The sequence below is a fragment of the Anopheles nili genome, chromosome 3 (assembly GCF_943737925.1).
Source record: "Anopheles nili chromosome 3, idAnoNiliSN_F5_01, whole genome shotgun sequence".
NCBI classification, from domain to species: Eukaryota; Metazoa; Arthropoda; class Insecta; order Diptera; family Culicidae; genus Anopheles; species Anopheles nili.
Genome location: NC_071292.1, coordinates 26,131,087 through 26,147,163, shown reverse-complemented (window position 1 = coordinate 26,147,163; position 16,077 = coordinate 26,131,087). Strand labels below are relative to the sequence as shown.

The 16,077-nt window shown below is 43.2% G+C and overlaps 3 protein-coding genes across 3 annotated transcripts; 2 read left to right on the top strand and 1 right to left on the bottom strand.

The window, feature by feature from the left end:
• Nucleotides 1-455: 455 nt before the first annotated feature.
• On the top strand, nt 456-5,354 carry LOC128723959 (ionotropic receptor 21a). The gene is made up of 7 exons (XM_053817723.1): nt 456-468; nt 514-559; nt 2,436-3,275; nt 3,382-3,543; nt 3,598-3,839; nt 3,912-4,245; nt 4,319-5,354. The coding sequence occupies exons 1-7, from the start codon at nt 456-458 to the stop codon at nt 5,352-5,354; spliced, it is 2,673 nt and encodes an 890-aa protein (XP_053673698.1).
• Nucleotides 5,355-5,559: 205 nt separating this feature from the next.
• On the bottom strand, nt 5,560-6,618 carry LOC128723958 (astacin-like). Its single transcript, XM_053817722.1, has 4 exons — nt 6,507-6,618; nt 6,252-6,440; nt 5,858-6,175; nt 5,560-5,792 (listed from the first exon to the last, which is right to left on the bottom strand). The coding sequence occupies exons 1-4, from the start codon at nt 6,616-6,618 to the stop codon at nt 5,560-5,562; spliced, it is 852 nt and encodes a 283-aa protein (XP_053673697.1).
• A 3,526-nt stretch (nt 6,619-10,144) lies between these two features.
• On the top strand, nt 10,145-11,562 carry LOC128723957 (hatching enzyme 1.2-like). The gene is made up of 5 exons (XM_053817721.1): nt 10,145-10,265; nt 10,424-10,618; nt 10,744-11,061; nt 11,132-11,274; nt 11,395-11,562. Exons 1-5 carry the CDS (start codon nt 10,145-10,147, stop codon nt 11,560-11,562), a joined length of 945 nt encoding a protein of 314 aa, XP_053673696.1.
• The last annotated feature ends 4,515 nt before the right edge of the window (nt 11,563-16,077 follow it).

Here is a 16,077-nt window from a genome sequence, read left to right as displayed (position 1 = left end):
ATTATTAGAACTACCGACGAACGAAGCGAGAGCGCTTTTGGGGAAGACAATCAAATCACGAAGTCACGACCCAATACCCGGACAAGTGTGATTAATTTTCGGTGCAACTTTTTTGGTTGTTGTAAATACGAATACGTTCGTTGTTGTGTGAATTCCAGAACAATAAAAAATGGATGAAATTGAGAGGAAATGATAGTAGAAGTCAAATTGAGAGAGCAAAAGGCGTCCAAATTTTTTCAAACACACTTGTCCGCGCTGGTCTTCCGTGAGGTTAGAACGAACGAACAATACTCACCTTGCTCACTGCATGAGATACATTTTAGCTGTTATTCATTTTCTTCATTTCCTCACGAGTTTTACTGATTTTTGTTTACTTTTTTTCCTTCTTTTTAAGTCGTCACACCCATACTCAAAGCTAATGTTTATGCATACCCTAGAGTTCCACTTCAGTTATGATGATAGTTCACGGTTTGAGAGTGATGAAAACGAAAACACTTAAGGTGACTGGATAAGTGCACTGCCATAATGAAAATGAAAACGAGAGCAAAAAAAACATGAGAAGGATATGAGAGCACCCTTAATGTGACGTTGACGTGAAAAGGATGCGTAGAAAAGGCATCCAAGCAAACTATGAAGTGAGAAACGTTAATAAACCGTAACATAGCAACAATGACAAAAAAAGAAAAGCAAACAGGGACGTATGAAGCGGCCGTTAGCAAGAAATAAGTAATATAAAACAGAAGAAACATAATCCTATTGAAACAGTTGTTAAGAAAATTTGTCAAACCAATTCGCAATAAGCCACTTAACAAGCCGTTCAACGAGTGTGGCTGTTACAATGGTGTCCAGTTCCATCGTCGGAAATTATTATGATTTTTGTTTTTTTTTTTTTAATTTTCCACATCGATTGGGAATGTTTGGATTCTTCCGGTTACGGTACACTTTCGGTTGGTGGTTTATCTTATTTCACGTTCATTTCTACCACATTTCTAAAACATCTAAAGTAATGGCGAAACAAACTTGTGACGATGGAACGCATACCTTTCTAACAGGCAGACAAACGTTGAACCGATGTTCTTTTTTTTTCACTGCAAAACTACAACCAGCACAACCGGAAGCTAGGCGAGATAGATAAATCCATTTATTTGATGAGTTTTTGTATTAGAAAAACACACTTCAAAAAGCAATCAGAGACAGTATTGTGCTAATCGTGACGCGGAGCAAAACATGGTGAAGTGACAATATTTATAAGTAAATAGACAGTAACTTATGCGCAGGTTCATGCTCCTCGGCTGAAAACACACGACGTTACGGCAATCAAATGCATGCTATTTTTTTTCTGTACATAGTTCGTCTATTGCGTGTCCCCTTTCTCTCTATCTTTCTCTCTCTCTCTCTCTATGCAAGCTTTTGCATCGCATAGTCGATTGACCTTGCCTTGCACTTGCGGCGATTCGATGCTCCATACATGCTTCCGCAATCGGTAGAATAGATTAGTGAACTTCCCAAGACGCTGCCTGCGACGAAGGAGCGGGCTTATTAGTTTTGTTTTTGTACGCTACCCCCTACATTTCTCATATTTTATACCAGCAAGCGAAACACATCCGTGGGTGCGCCCTCATGTAGGTCTTTACCGAAAATGTATTTTTTTTTCAACCACTTTGTCTGTTTTGTGTTACTGTTAGCAGTTAGGAATTCGTGTGACGAGAATGGTCCGAGAATCGAAACCGAAACTAGTAAGTGTATCGGAGTATGAACAATCAAATAAAATACAATAATTTTTTAATCAATACAAATGCAACATATGTTACGATACTTTTTCTTCATATCTTACCTTGAAATGATGACACCCTTCACGTGTTTTGTTAGCAGCCATTGATTTATTGCAATGTGTAGCTCTGACTGTTCCAATTATAAATGTTCGACCATGAAGAGAACCTACTCAGAATCAGAAGCACACTTCTAACCCCATCTTTGAGCGTCCTTTTTTCATTTGAAACATGGATCGAAAGGTTACGGTCAAAAGGGCACTAGATTTCATAAATATCAAAATGCAATCGTCACACCTGCGCTCTTCACCCTCCACACGAAGTATAAAAAGAACTAACCCAGGTGTGTGCAACTTTCAGTTCGTTCTTCCTCTGGATCGAATAACTCACCGTGCCGTGCCGTGGAAGCCTCAGAATGATCCGTCCAGCAAGTCTGACGGTGGTCGGACTGTGCTTGGTCGCAGGTGTAACGGGCATTTCCTTGGTGCAACATCCGGAACGTTTCAACGAGCAGCTCATAAACTACAAAGGACGCGAAGCTTCGAGTGGGTTTTTCGAGCTCGCAAGCGAGGGATATTACACGGGGGCATTCGAAGATGCATCCTTTGAAAACTACACCGCAAGCTGTGCTCCACAGTCGGACTGTACTGAGCAACTCGCTCGAGATCGTCGCCGCGTTGATCCGACATTCTACGGTCATCCCAAGACGCGGGAGCAAATTTGGGAGCGCAATTTCGCGCATGTCATCATGGACAACAGCCAAACACTCTCGCTGGTGACACTGTTGAACAAGATCATCCTAAAGTACCTGTACAGGTGCATACCGATCGTGCTGTATGACACCTACGTAGGGGAAACCGAGTCGTATATCCTCGAGGCACTGTTCAGCAAGTTTCCAACGACATATATCACGGGACGCATCGGTCCCAACTACACGCTGGACAACCCGGAAATTCTGGATCCGTTCGGAGCGCAGTGCCGTAGCTACATCATTTTCCTAGCGGACGCCATGATGACACGCAAGGTGATCGGTCCTCAGCTAACAAACTACGTCGTGTTGATACCTCGCTCGAGTCAGTGGAAGCTTCAAGAGTTCTTGGCGGCAAAACAGTCCCGGGACATCATCAACCTGCTCGTGATTGGTGAGTCGTACTCGGTGGACAAGCGCATCAACAACGAGCAACCGTACGTTCTGTACACCCACGAGCTGTACATCGACGGTCTTGGTGCTAATCGTCCGAAGGTCCTTACGTCTTGGATCGGTAACAAATTCTCACGCAACAACGTCAACCTGTTCCCGCCGAAGCTGAAGAAGGGTTTTTCTGGCCATCGGTTCACGGTGATGGCATCTCATCAGCCACCGTACGTGATCAAACGCCTGACTACGGACGGCGTGGGTAATCTGAACATTCGCTGGGAAGGAGTCGAGATAAGGCTGTTACGCGCGATGTCTCACTACCTTAACTTTACCTTTGACATCGTTGAACCTTCCAGACCACAAATGGGGTGAGTAGAGACAACATTCGGGGCACAAAATACGAGCTAAATTACTGTCGAAAAGGATTAAAGACTTATTGATGGCTGCTCGGTTTCTTCTGCGCATTATTCCTAGCTCTGGTGATGCAACTGTGTACGAGATTGAACATCGACAAGCGGATATGGGTCTCGCCGGGATTTACGTGACGATCGAGCGAAACCTCGCCACAGAAATGTCCGTCGCGCACTCCACCGACTGTGCCGCATTTCTGACACTCATGTCCAGCGCCCTACCCAGGTAAGTCACTGCAAAGCTGGTAAGCCGGAGCTACGAAACACCTTCCACTTCCAGATATCGCGCTATCTTGGGACCGTTCCAATGGCCAGTATGGCTGGCGGTTATTCTCATCTATCTGCTTGCAATTTTCCCGCTTGCGTTCTCCGACAAGATGACCCTACGCCATTTGCTCGGCAACTGGAGCGAGATCGAGAACATGTTCTGGTACGTGTTCGGTACGTTCACCAACAGTCTCACCTTTCAGGGTGAAAACTCTTGGAGCAACACGAAGAAAGCATCAACTCGCATGCTGATCGGTATGTTAAGCTAGCACAGATCTTGTGACGAATCGGGGTGTTTTCATTTTTTATTTCTACTGCATTTCTTAGGCATCTACTGGGTGTTTACGATTATCATCACCGCGTGCTATACTGGCTCGATTATTGCCTTCATCACACTTCCCGTAGAACCGGAACGCGTCGACAGTGTGGATCAGTTGAACAGAGGCTTTTACCGAGTGGGTACGCTGGATCGAGGTGGTTGGGAACGGTGGTTCCTCAACTCGAGCCACAAGGCAACAAACAAGCTGCTAAAGGACTTGCGGTTCGTCAGTAGCGTTGATGAAGGCATCCGCAACGTGACCGGAGCGTTTCTTATTTCGTACGCTTTCATCGGTTCCAAGGCCGAGTTAGAGTACCTGATTAAGTCCAACCTGTCACATCAGTAAGCTCCTACAGGATGCCATTATAAATGGAACGCTTTTTCAACTCAACTCTTTGTATTTCTCCTCGGTAAGGTTTGCAAACAAACGGTACGGGCTTCACGTGAGCCACGAGTGCTTCACGCTGTACGGTGTTTCGATGGTGTTTCCGCCCAACTCCGTACATCGCGAACCGATCAACAACGCGATCCTGTACATGCAGGAGGCCGGTCTCATCAAAAAGCTCAACCGGGACGTAACGTGGGACAACGTTAAAACGAAGGATGGACGCTTCCGGGAGGCATCCGTAGGAGATGTCTTACGAGCAGCTGCTCCAGACGAACGTGGCCTAACGCTTGCCGACACCGAGGGTATGTTCTTGTTGATGCTGTTCGGTTACGTTGTGGCTCTTGGAGTGCTCATCTCCGAGTGGGTCGGAGGTTGCAGCAACAAGTGCCGCGAGGTCCTAAAGGAACGAGCCGAACGCTTGAAGCTTGCCGCAGAAGAAGCTGCCGCAGAAGCGAACGAAACTGCTCAGGTTGCAGGAGATACTCTCGTGTCAGAAAATGAAAATTCGCCCAATAAACAGCTAGCATTCCAGAATGGACAAGGCTCTGCGGCTACAAGTCGGCGCATTTGTCTCACGGATGAGGGCGATGGGGATGACTCTGCTGAACAGGATGAGTATCGCAGCGAAGGATCATCGCTGCATCGTCGAAGCCTGTCCGAGTGTCTTTCGGAGGTGAGCTCTCCGACGATGCAAGATCTGTACAACGGACCTGATCGTCGTCACTCGACCATCGTGTTCCTGGACGGACAGCTAATGTCGGATGAGGAAGCCCAACGTAAGGTCGCTCGTCAAAAGTCTAAGCACCGGCGCAGTCTGAGCTCCGTGTTGGAGCGTGAAGTTGGCCAATTCTTCAAGTTTCGGGGCAAGGATTCTTCGTCCAATGCAGAAAATGCTGCCGAGGGTACGAGTGGGACATTTCAAAGGCCAAAGAATGCTCAAGAGGGCCTGGAAGTAGAAGTGAAGGTCGAGATCAATGCACAAACGCATGATCTGAGTGTGGATAGATCAACAGAGCCTCGGCGTAGCCTTGAAGCTAGTTTCGGGGAAAAGTTACTGCATTAGAAATTGTTCATTTAGATCGTTTTAGAAACATTTGAATGATTATAAATACAATCATACACCACCAACACGTAACATTCCGAAATAAGGGTATATTTGTGCACTCAATGATGTGTATTAGTTGTGAAAACTGATGTTATACGATCGATTGCAGATGATATTACTGCTCTATTGTTTCCGGTATACCACACGTTTTTCGATCACTGAATTATTTCGTGCAGTATCTGGCCATTATTTGCTTCACATCCATCGCCGACAGTCCTTTGTCGTTGCCAAAGTCGCCAGCGAAGAGTTTTAAGTTCGACAGCACCGGCTGAGACAGTGAGGCTGCGCCGGCATAACGCGAATAATGCATCACACTGGCGTAGTTGTACGGCGCTCCGTAAGTATACTCATCGGACTCATTGTACTTTCCGAAGTTTGTCTCAATAAACTGTGGATCTGCGGACGAGCGTACCAATCCGTGGTAAAATGCATGATTCGTTCACCCTGTTCTGAGAGCTTACCTTGGTATTCCGGTCGCAGATTGGTGGTTTTGACTTCAATGTAATCATCGCGATCAAACCGGGATTGCTCGTGCAGAAAACCCAGCGAGTGCATCAACTCATGCACCGGTGTTCCGACGTTCGTCATGCACGCTGGGGTCTGCAGATTGAGCATGTTCTGTGTTACATCAGGGCTGCGACCTACGTACGAGTAGCAACCCTCCGGTCGATTCGTGATCGTGATGTAATGCAGCTCAGTTGTACGTGGCACAAACCGGACGCACGTCTTTGTGGCGAACTGTGTGAAAGCTGCCTGGAGTACCTGACGCTCGGCGCTGTCTGTGAGAAGAACACGGTTAGAAGTCCCTAAAATATTGTACATCTTGGTGCCTTGTTTTAGTCAATTAGCACTCACTAAAGCTCGCCTTGATGACATACGGCACGACGCCCTTGTACCATTTGTCGAAACCGTACGGGTCGGCTATTGCAATCCTTCCCTTTTTGGGAATCCGGAGCAGGATATCTCCCTGGTAGTAGTGTCCAAAGCCGTACTCGTGTGGAAAACCTATGCTATTTTTCGGATCGTACGACATCAGACGGTTACCTGCAATGGGCCGATCCTGTAGGTAATTCAACCTTAAACGATGTATGAAGAGATTTCAGCACTTACCAACTTCCTCGCTCGGTACAGTGTAGCTTAGCAAATCCATACCAACGCTCAACTGCACGAGACAAATGGCCACTGCAACGTTGATGAGATAGTTCCTCGGTTTAGGTGCCATATTGAGGTTCCTTTACTACAAGCGTTCTGTTGCCTACTGTTCAACAAGCTTTGGCTTATATAGTGCAAGCATGGCTAAAGTAAGCTAAGGGCTATCACGGTTCACCATAAATCCTACCAAATTCGGGTTTCCAACCGCTTATCTCACTTTTTTATTTGGCTTCAAACCGACGATACACACATTTTTTGTGTTAAGCACGTTGTTTTTCCCCTGCATTATTTACTCACTTTTTTACGGCACTGAAAAGAAACGGAACAAGTAAATGCAATAATAATGCAATTGCGTTCAAAACCCGCCATGGTAAGCTGCGGAAATAATCGTCGCTCATGTCAAGTTGGTTTTTGTTTTTTGTGAAAAGCAGAATGCACTATAAATGATTAATGTTGCAACCCGCGCAAAGGGTGGATACGTCGAATAAATACTTTTAATGGATTTGTTTGACTTAGAATGCCTTTGGGCAGTGATATCTGCCAGTTATTTAATAGTATCCACAAAACAGTATCCAGATATTTAACAGTAACAAGAATGGATCAATAACAATTCACAAGCTCAATTACAGTATCTCTTAAAAGGTATAAAAAGATGTTTGCACCCCATTTGTGCATTACCACGTTATCAACATGCACGACATTATAGCTCCCTTTGGCTACATGTTTAACGAACTCGTTGGTAGCTATCAGAATGCTACAAGTAACATACATTTCTTCTTTGCAAGTGTATCATAATCAATCAAAGTTATAATTAAATTCTTTAAATGCTGGTTGCCTCATTGTAGGTATGTCATGAATGTGCAGCTGCCTCCGTTGTTACCCGATTGTAAATGCAACCAGTTGCAACCCCTTGCAGCCGCTGCGTTAGATAACGTCCTGATTGGTGACAATTGTTGCTATTATACTAACTAACTGATTTACCCGATTTCATTGGAATGCTAGGTGAATTGAGCAGTTAATTATTTTCTGTTTTTGCTGATATGCACTCTGGTAAATGTGTAATTGTTGTTTTAAAAACCTCAAAGTATCTGTTGCACAGTCTCTGCAATTTCAAACTGCAACAATTATATTTTATCCCGTCCAAGCTCTCATTCCTTAGATTATTATCAATATTTATATAGCACTTTTTCTAATACAAATCTATTTTTCTAATCTAATCTTTCTCTGCATGTGTTTTACGTCGCTCAGTGAGCCCGTTTTTTTTTAATATCTTTCTACTTGGTCTTAGATCCCTCTATCGTCATATAAAACTTACTACCCACTACAAACACTTATTCCTCATCATCATGTAAACCCCTTTACTTTGACACAGCCCTAGGCTTTAGTTTTTGAAAATCCTGCACCTAACCCATTACCTTAAAGAAACCCTAACCCATTTTATCTTATTTTTAAATAGTCATCCTCGTAAATTCATCCTCCTCCTTTCCCTTTTATTTGAGAGGTGTTTTTAATTTTTTACTTGAACCAATGTAAACATGATTTATTAAAGAATGCAAATCATGATCGCCCTCGCATATAGGAACGTTTTTCAGAATATTCCTTAAAAGACAGAAAAATCATCCGCGGCGAAGCTATTTACTAAGTCGTGGGCGTGGGAATGAATATTATTTACTTTCTATTGTTCTGGATGAAAGTTCTGATTGGTCTAAACATCGAACTGCTGCACTATGGGAAAATCCATAATAAACAACCACCGTTTTAATTCATTGTGCATATTTCTTTTGGTATCGTAGCATAAAGATACTCATTATTACAGGGAACATCAATTTGTGCCATAGAATTCTACTATAAACAACTTTCTTCTTAGTTTTGTGTTCAAAATGTACCTTATATGTGCAGCTTCATGATTTAAGTCCGATTATAATCCCACAATTTATGACCACCGCTGATCTGACAATGCGCATAGAACAACACGCGATCGACGGGGAAAGAGATAGAATGCGGATGAACACGTGCCAGAGAGAGCGACGATATAGAATGATAACACTAGAGGGAGCTATGATCCAAATTTTGCAGGTTCACTAAATGCGTGAGAGCGAGATCACTAATTGAGAAGGTGAGACTGATATTGCGCTACCTCCTTGGTTCAACGCCTGGTATTATTTGTTGGTGTGTGTTATCAACATTGAACGTCGAATTCCTCTCGTTCAGTGTCGATGCCACGTGGTCCCAGGCCAGGCGATTTGCAAATCGTGCGTTTGTGATGAAAACATTATAATTTGAGTTCTTTTTCTCACGGTCTTTTGGTATAGCAAACATTGTCTATTTGTAAGAAGTATCTAATGTGTAAAATGTTAACCTAATCGAATTTTTTGATCAGAACAAGGTGCTCAATAATCCGGCAAGTGAGGTTGTATAAAGTCTCCTTTAACATGCCCCCGAGGGCGTTAAATTTCTACACTCTTCTTGCGGAGAGCGAACAAGTTCAAGAAATTTCAACAAAATCAAATGTTGTACTTAATTTTAAGTCAATAGTATCGCTGTATAATTAAACGGGTTTTCTATTATAGAGGGCTGAAAATATTCAAACTAGCAATCCCATATTCCGAGAACGCTACAAATTTTCGTGTCAAGTTTTGTACATATTAAATTGGTGGGATGAGAGTGACGATCAACCATGGCTACAAATATATACATACAATCATTCATTTTTATTTCATGGATAGATAATTGCACTAACAAAGATCGATAACGATCAGTGCGAGGTGTCTACGAGACACAAACTATCTGCTTCTTGCCCTACAAGCTCATCGATATGGTTAGGGCTGGGAAATTATCGCACTCCACTCTCGACACCTAAGCAATGTGTTACTGCCGACAATAAAAATTAAGAAAAAAAAACGTCCCCATCATCAGTAGCCCTTTGGGTGTTTAGCTTTTCAATTTCTTTCCGCTTCGCCAGTTAATTCATGGGCAAAAAAAAGTAACCAAGCTGTAGTGGTAATATTTCCGTGATTTTTTTTCTGCATCTGCAGCATACTTCCATTGCAACATAATTACCGCTCGATTGATTTCCTTCGTCTAGCGAGAAAAACAACATAGCAAGCCATGCTCATTGCTTGAGTGGCGGTGCGTAGAATATGTGTCGTAATGTGCAATGTGGTTTAATAAATTTATTCATACGATCAACGTCGGGCTTATTTATCAGTTTACAAGTTACAGTTTGGCTACAAAATATCACCTACACGGAATTATAAAAAGCTTTTCCATGCTATATTTCATAAGAAATATTCTCTCCAATCAGCAAACACCTATTTTCACTACTTTTAATGCACCCTGTCGAATTGATTCTCCATATCTATGCCCACAAGCACGAGATCGATCCCCACACAGGTGCTTCCGTTCGTCGATCGACCCGCAACATAAACGCCACCAACCACGGGGTCCGTATAAATATAAACCGTCGCACAAAATCTGCAACCAGACAGGCTGTGACAGTGCAATCACAAACCCACAAGCCCTTAGTGCACTCGATTGACCGCGTACTGGCGCGTTTTGACAGTTAGTGGTTCGTGTAGTTAAGCTCGAAAACAAAAATGCCCTCCGGGGAATCTCCAATCGTCATTCTAACCGCGATGCTCGCCATGCTATGCATGCTTGCTGGTGTTCGAGATTGCTTAGGGCAGCAGTTCCATTTATCGGAGAGTTCTGAAGTAGGTAAGTAGAGCACGTGCGTGGAGTGAGCTTTCAATCCAAGGATGCACTAGTTCATGGTCTAAGATTGGCGAACGAAACTCCGCGAAACAAATGCCACCGGCGATGGTTCTCAGTGTGTTGGCAGTGTTGTGTAATTGGTTTTGCTTCAAATTGGGCAGGTCGACGGGTTGAAAACTATGACAGCCGACATCAGCGGCAACCAGCGCACGAGCTTGGCTTTGGTTACTACTATCAGGGTGATATTATGCTACCGAAGCCCCAGAATCAGGAACGGCTGTCTGTGGGTGAGGAGTACACCTCCACCATCTGGCCAAACGCGATCGTTCCGTACTACATCGTGCCTAATTCCTTCAGTAGGTATACAAGTGTCCTGCGATCATTGGTAGTATAGTAGACAAATTCTCATCTAAATTCAATCCAAATCCATTGGCGAATTGGTGAAACCTACTGAACGATTCGTTATCCTTCCGATCGTTAGCATCGAACCAAATCTACATGATCGAGCGAGCGATGAACGTTTTCCACGCGAAAACGTGCGTTCGGTTTGTTCCGAGGACGGCCCAAACTCCTCAGTTCGTTCGCATCACCAACAGGCCAGCGGGTTGTTACGCCTCGATAGGGCGCAACCTCGACAACGAGCAGAACGTGATGAACCTGCAGGCTCCCGGGTGTCTCCATGGAGGTACACCCATCCACGAGATGATGCACACTCTGGGCTTTTTGCATGAGGTGAGCCGACCCGATCGTGATCAGTACATCTACGTTAATCGGAGTGCGCTGGAGCCGCAGTATCAAAGTGAGCCAATTGTTGCTGGTGGCACTGGTATGCGTAATTAAATGGTATCCTTTCGTTATGAACATTCCAGCCGACTCCTTTTATAACACCAACTTCGCTAAGTACGAGCGGAACGTAGAAACGTACAATATTGGCTACAATTATGGTAGCATAATGCACTATACGCGATATGCGGGCGCCAGAGATCGTCGTTATCCGGTGTTGGTGAACCTGGTAGGTGATGGTTGATGTCCTTGAATATTGGAAAGGATATGCCATCGTTTATTTGCACGATTACTACGAGACAAAAATACCTTCGTGATGACTTATTTCTTTCTTTTGAACCCCTTCTAGAAATCCTACGATGAAGACGATTTCGGCAACAGCACGCTCAGCGCGACCGACATCGAAAGCATCCACTTCCGGTACTGCCGGAACGCGAGCGGTCTCTTCTCGCTGCAACCATTCAACCTCCGACCGACCGCGTTCTTGGGTTTGCGTTCGCTTTTTTCAAGAGGATAGTGAACCATTTTTTTCCCCGATCAGTCACCGAGAAGAAATTGGTTGGTGCGAAAAGCATACTCGCAAATACGAACGAATAAAGCCTATCCGTGCCGCGCAGAATGGCTCGTGAAAACGAGTGCGCAGAAAATGTCCTACTTATTTTCGTTTTTAATTCACGACTTGCGAAACCATATTTTCTTACCAAATCAACAATAGAAAAAGCATATGGCACCGGCACATAACGAGAGGAAATCGACGTTAAATGTTGATAACACACACAAGCAAATAATACCAGGCGATAAGCCAAGGAGGTAGCGCAATATCAATCTCACCTTCTCAATTAGTGATCTCGCTCTCACGCATTTAGTGAACCAGCAATATTTGGATAATAGCTCCCTCTAGTGTTATCACTCCATATCGTCGCTCTCTCTGGCACGTGTTCATCCGCATTCTATCTCTTTCCCCGTCGATCGCTTGTTGTTCTATGCGCACTGTCAGATCAGCGGTGGTCATAAATTGTGGGATTATAATCGGACTTAAATCATGAAGCTGTACATATAAGGTACATTTTGAACACAAAACTAAGTAGAAAGTTGTTTGTAATGTATTTCTGCAGTATAAATTGATGTTCCTTGTAATATTGATTATATTTGTGGTACTAAATCAAGTAAAATTCGCGGGATGAATAAAAACGATGGTTGTTCAGCATCCATTATCCCATAGTGCAGCAGTTCGATGATTAAACCAATCAGGACGCTGCGTCATACTAATGTTGTTCTACCGCTCAATCTCTCGCACCCACGTGCTAACCGCCACGTGACATTTTGAAAATAATCATTTTTCACTGCATTTTAAATCCAAAATTCAAATTAACGGCAACGTTGCAAATACACGTGGTATCTTCGCGGGCAGTTCCCGCGCTTACTTAAAATTTCTTCCAAAACGCTACCGCAATCGGGGTGATTTTGAGACCGTGCCAGACAACGATAGTAACAGGAGAACATGCAAAAAGGAGGCTGCATGCGTTCGATCTAATCGACGATAGATCTGTCCTGCTCCCCCATCGATCTCCCATCGCACAGATAAGCTGATCGCCCATTTTTTTCCCGTAATTGCCCCTCCTCCTTACTGAAGCTTGAAGAAAATAATGGCCAAAGGTATGAGTGAGATCACTAGTGCAACCGCAGTGCTTCTGGTGACTAGTAACGTCAGCCTCCTCATGTTCTGCGACCCTATTACAAATATCGACAATTTTTGCTGGTTTTGATTTCGCGTGGCGCCTCCAAAATCTTTCAAAAACGGAACGAAAAAATTTGTCGGAAACGAATATTATTCATCAATTGTGGATTGTTTTCACTATTACATCATTAATCAATTAAAAGATCAACGGAAGCAGTTCCGGGTTTTAAATTAAGGATTCTATAAGTCCAGGAATCGATGAAAAAGGATTCTTTAAGTCCGGGAAAGCACATTCTCACGAATATCTCTGTATATCAAAATTAATGACCAAAAATCAGTGAAAATAATACCCCAAAAAACTTAATATACTTACAACTTAAATTTCTTTCGTAATGTGATATAAATACCAAGTAGGATGTGATATAAATGCCAAGAGGAGGACAGATTCGGTCATCATGAAGCAGGGAAATTCTGCTAAATCGAGTAAAACCAGAACTCATTGTGTAATTTTTCATCTCCATTTTATCAACTGTATTTATTGTTATTAATATAAGTTATATTTTATTTTGCTTGTTTCTTTTTTTTCGGTGATAAATTGTACAAGAGCACTGCTCGCGAACTCGCTCGTGGAGGGGTGTGCACGCACACGCAATTGGATTGAGGTTTCATTGTTTTTAATCGATCGACGATTGTTAATTTTGTGATTTATTTGTTTACTGTACTTCTAGCTTGCTTTACTTTTACACCATTTATCCGGCTACTCTAAGTTAACCTCGGCTAACACTCAGCATCTGGTTGAGGAGCTCCCAATTACAGCCCCATACGATGGAGCTTTCGTTTTACATCTCTCTACTAACGCGCTACTCTACCACGCCTGTTCAGAATTTTCTTAAAATGTTTTCGCGCTTTGCATTTCCTGCCATTTCGTTTTTCCACTTCTGCCTAATTTGTTACCGTTCGATATACAAATATTAAATATATATATCCTTCCTTTGCGTTCCCGCTTGAATCTCGTGCAATCTACTTATGCGTTTATTTTCCCAATTGTGGGTTTCTGGTATTGTATTCGTAAGAAATTGGTACGATCTGTCTCTGCGTGTGCTCGATCTGCGCTTTACGTACACTTAGTCAACAACTCAATGTAGTTTCGCCCTTCCGTAACCGAGAGAGAGTCTTACCGATTAATTGATTTGCAAATTTCACAACTTTGATTCTCTGTTTTTGCCATACGCGTGGTGTGTCTAATACACATTTGCGGATCATTAACTGTAGTAAAGTTTCATCACGTCAACTTGAAAGCGATGTTACACCTCCGTCGGCTGACCTGTAGTTGAGTAAGCATAAGAATACCTAAACCGTACGTATTCCGTTATTCCTGAAATGTAAAGTGATCATACTTCTTTTCGCCCGTCCGCTCGCTTCCTTTAACTCTGATCGCTACGTTTATATGTATATAAGATTTATGGTAGAATCCTCCTGCGTTTCAGTGGTTTGAGGTAAGTTTTCCTTTTTTTATATATATATTATGCTTCAATTACTTCAATTTTGTATCTTCCTCCATCGGTGTGTATGTGTGTCTATCCCATCGAAGAGCATAGCTGTGTCCGTATTGTTTATGCAGCTTTAGCGCTGTGTGTATCAATTTCGAAATGATTCAAATGTTTTGTTGCACGTTCTTACTGCCAATGCCAGCTAGAACCAGTACGCCTAACACGAACAGAGAAACCAAACGACATCGCTGGTTTAAATCAAATTGCAGTCGGTTAAATCAAGACGAAACACGGTGGTATCGAAAGGAATCGTGAGGCAGTTATGTTACGTGTTTTACTTTCTTCCGTGAGCAACGAGTATCTGTGGTTTTCCCTCCTCCGATCAAATCGGCGGGCCTTATACAAACAACTTCAACACTACTTTCACGTGATTCTTGAAAGACATATTTTACTTCTGTTTTGCATCTGCACACCCACCTTTTTCGAGCATCATAAAGAGTTGGGAAGGTGTACGACGTTCATGTTTCCAATTCTTGTGTAGAATGGGTGGTGTGTGATTAATATGATTTGCGCTCTGTACACGCGAAGTTCAAACGAGAGAGAGAGAGGCTGTTGTGCATGATGTGGCGCCAACAATAAGAAATCCAATTAACTGGAATAAGCCATTTACAGATGGTGAGTACGTTTGAGCACGTGGTTTAATACGATCTGCACTTGAATCCTCAGAAGGACAGGCTTGTGCAAAGAATTTAGCCAATGGTTACTTAGATCGGATATGCCATACGCACCATAAAACAACAGGTGGGGGTGGTGGTTATCAAATTTCCATGCTGAGTTCAGTAAGTAAGACTGTGAGCAACATGCCGGGTTTTTTTTTGCCAGTGCTACGTTTCTAACGATTCATCATCGTATGGCAAGGAGAGAATAGGAAATAGTAGAATTGAATTTAAATTGCTTTACTTTATACATTTCGTGAAGAGCTTCCGTGGCTAACACAGCTCGCGCATCTGAGGTGCACGCTTGCTTTCTATCCCTATACTCGAATTTCAACCGTTTTAAACTAACTTCTGCCTTTTTTCCTTTCACTATGCTAACTGTAAATCGACACAACTACCACCACACACTGATCATTCCCCTAGAGTGGGGAATCCATCCATTCGCTCGATCAGCGTGTCACACAATCAATAAACCTGCACATAACTACATCCGTTCAGCACCAATCATTCGTAATTCGCATCCATAGCTCAATCTCGTATCAACAATAAAAAAAAGAGAATCCGACACACATCGTCCTGATCCTGATTTCCTGGTTTTGTTTCTATACATTTCCTTTTTTTCTCCACTCGCTCTTATGCACACAAACGTACGCACACATCAAACACACACACACACATACATGCACGCTCGCACACACGGTTGATTACTTTTTGACCATCACGCACGAGAACTAGTGCCCCCCGCGGTAGAACGTAACTGCAGGAGGGTGGTGGGGCGCATTCGCAAAGGACTTGGACGGTTCCGCTTCCACGACGTTCGGTTCGTGCCGGAAAAAACGGGGCATTAGTTCGCGTGTCCTGGTACAAATTGGCAGTGATCTACTGGTTCATTCCGCATATTTTGCAATTTATTGGATTGTTATGATTTTTTGTTTTACTTTCTTCCGTTTGTACATACGCAACTGAAATGCGTTTTACTTTTCGCTCTCGCCCTTATATTTTACAGCAAGTTCGTCAATTAGAAAACCAATTAGTCCAATTACGAGTTCCTCAAATTGCAGAACATTTCTTCAGTCACAACGGAGTAGATCGTTCGATGCAACGCAACATGACATACTGCATTCTCCTTCCAAAAATTTTCCTTCTTG

Bases quoted from the DNA above. Each gene is read 5' to 3' on its own strand.
- LOC128723959 (XM_053817723.1), top strand. The intron at 3,276-3,381 runs GTGAGTAGAGAC...CATTATTCCTAG, and splicing joins CCTTCCAGACCACAAATGGG to CTCTGGTGATGCAACTGTGT. The intron at 3,840-3,911 runs GTATGTTAAGCT...TGCATTTCTTAG, and splicing joins ATCAACTCGCATGCTGATCG to GCATCTACTGGGTGTTTACG.
- LOC128723958 (XM_053817722.1), bottom strand. From the start codon at position 6,618: ATGGCACCTAAACCGAGGAACTATCTCATCAACGTTGCAGTGGCCATT. The intron at 6,441-6,506 runs GTAAGTGCTGAA...GGCCCATTGCAG, and splicing joins TGTACCGAGCGAGGAAGTTG to GTAACCGTCTGATGTCGTAC. The intron at 5,793-5,857 runs GTAAGCTCTCAG...GCTCGTCCGCAG, and splicing joins TCTGCGACCGGAATACCAAG to ATCCACAGTTTATTGAGACA.
- LOC128723957 (XM_053817721.1), top strand. From the start codon at position 10,145: ATGCCCTCCGGGGAATCTCCAATCGTCATTCTAACCGCGATGCTCGCC. The intron at 10,619-10,743 runs GTAGGTATACAA...TCCGATCGTTAG, and splicing joins CATCGTGCCTAATTCCTTCA to CATCGAACCAAATCTACATG. The intron at 11,275-11,394 runs GTAGGTGATGGT...AACCCCTTCTAG, and splicing joins ATCCGGTGTTGGTGAACCTG to AAATCCTACGATGAAGACGA.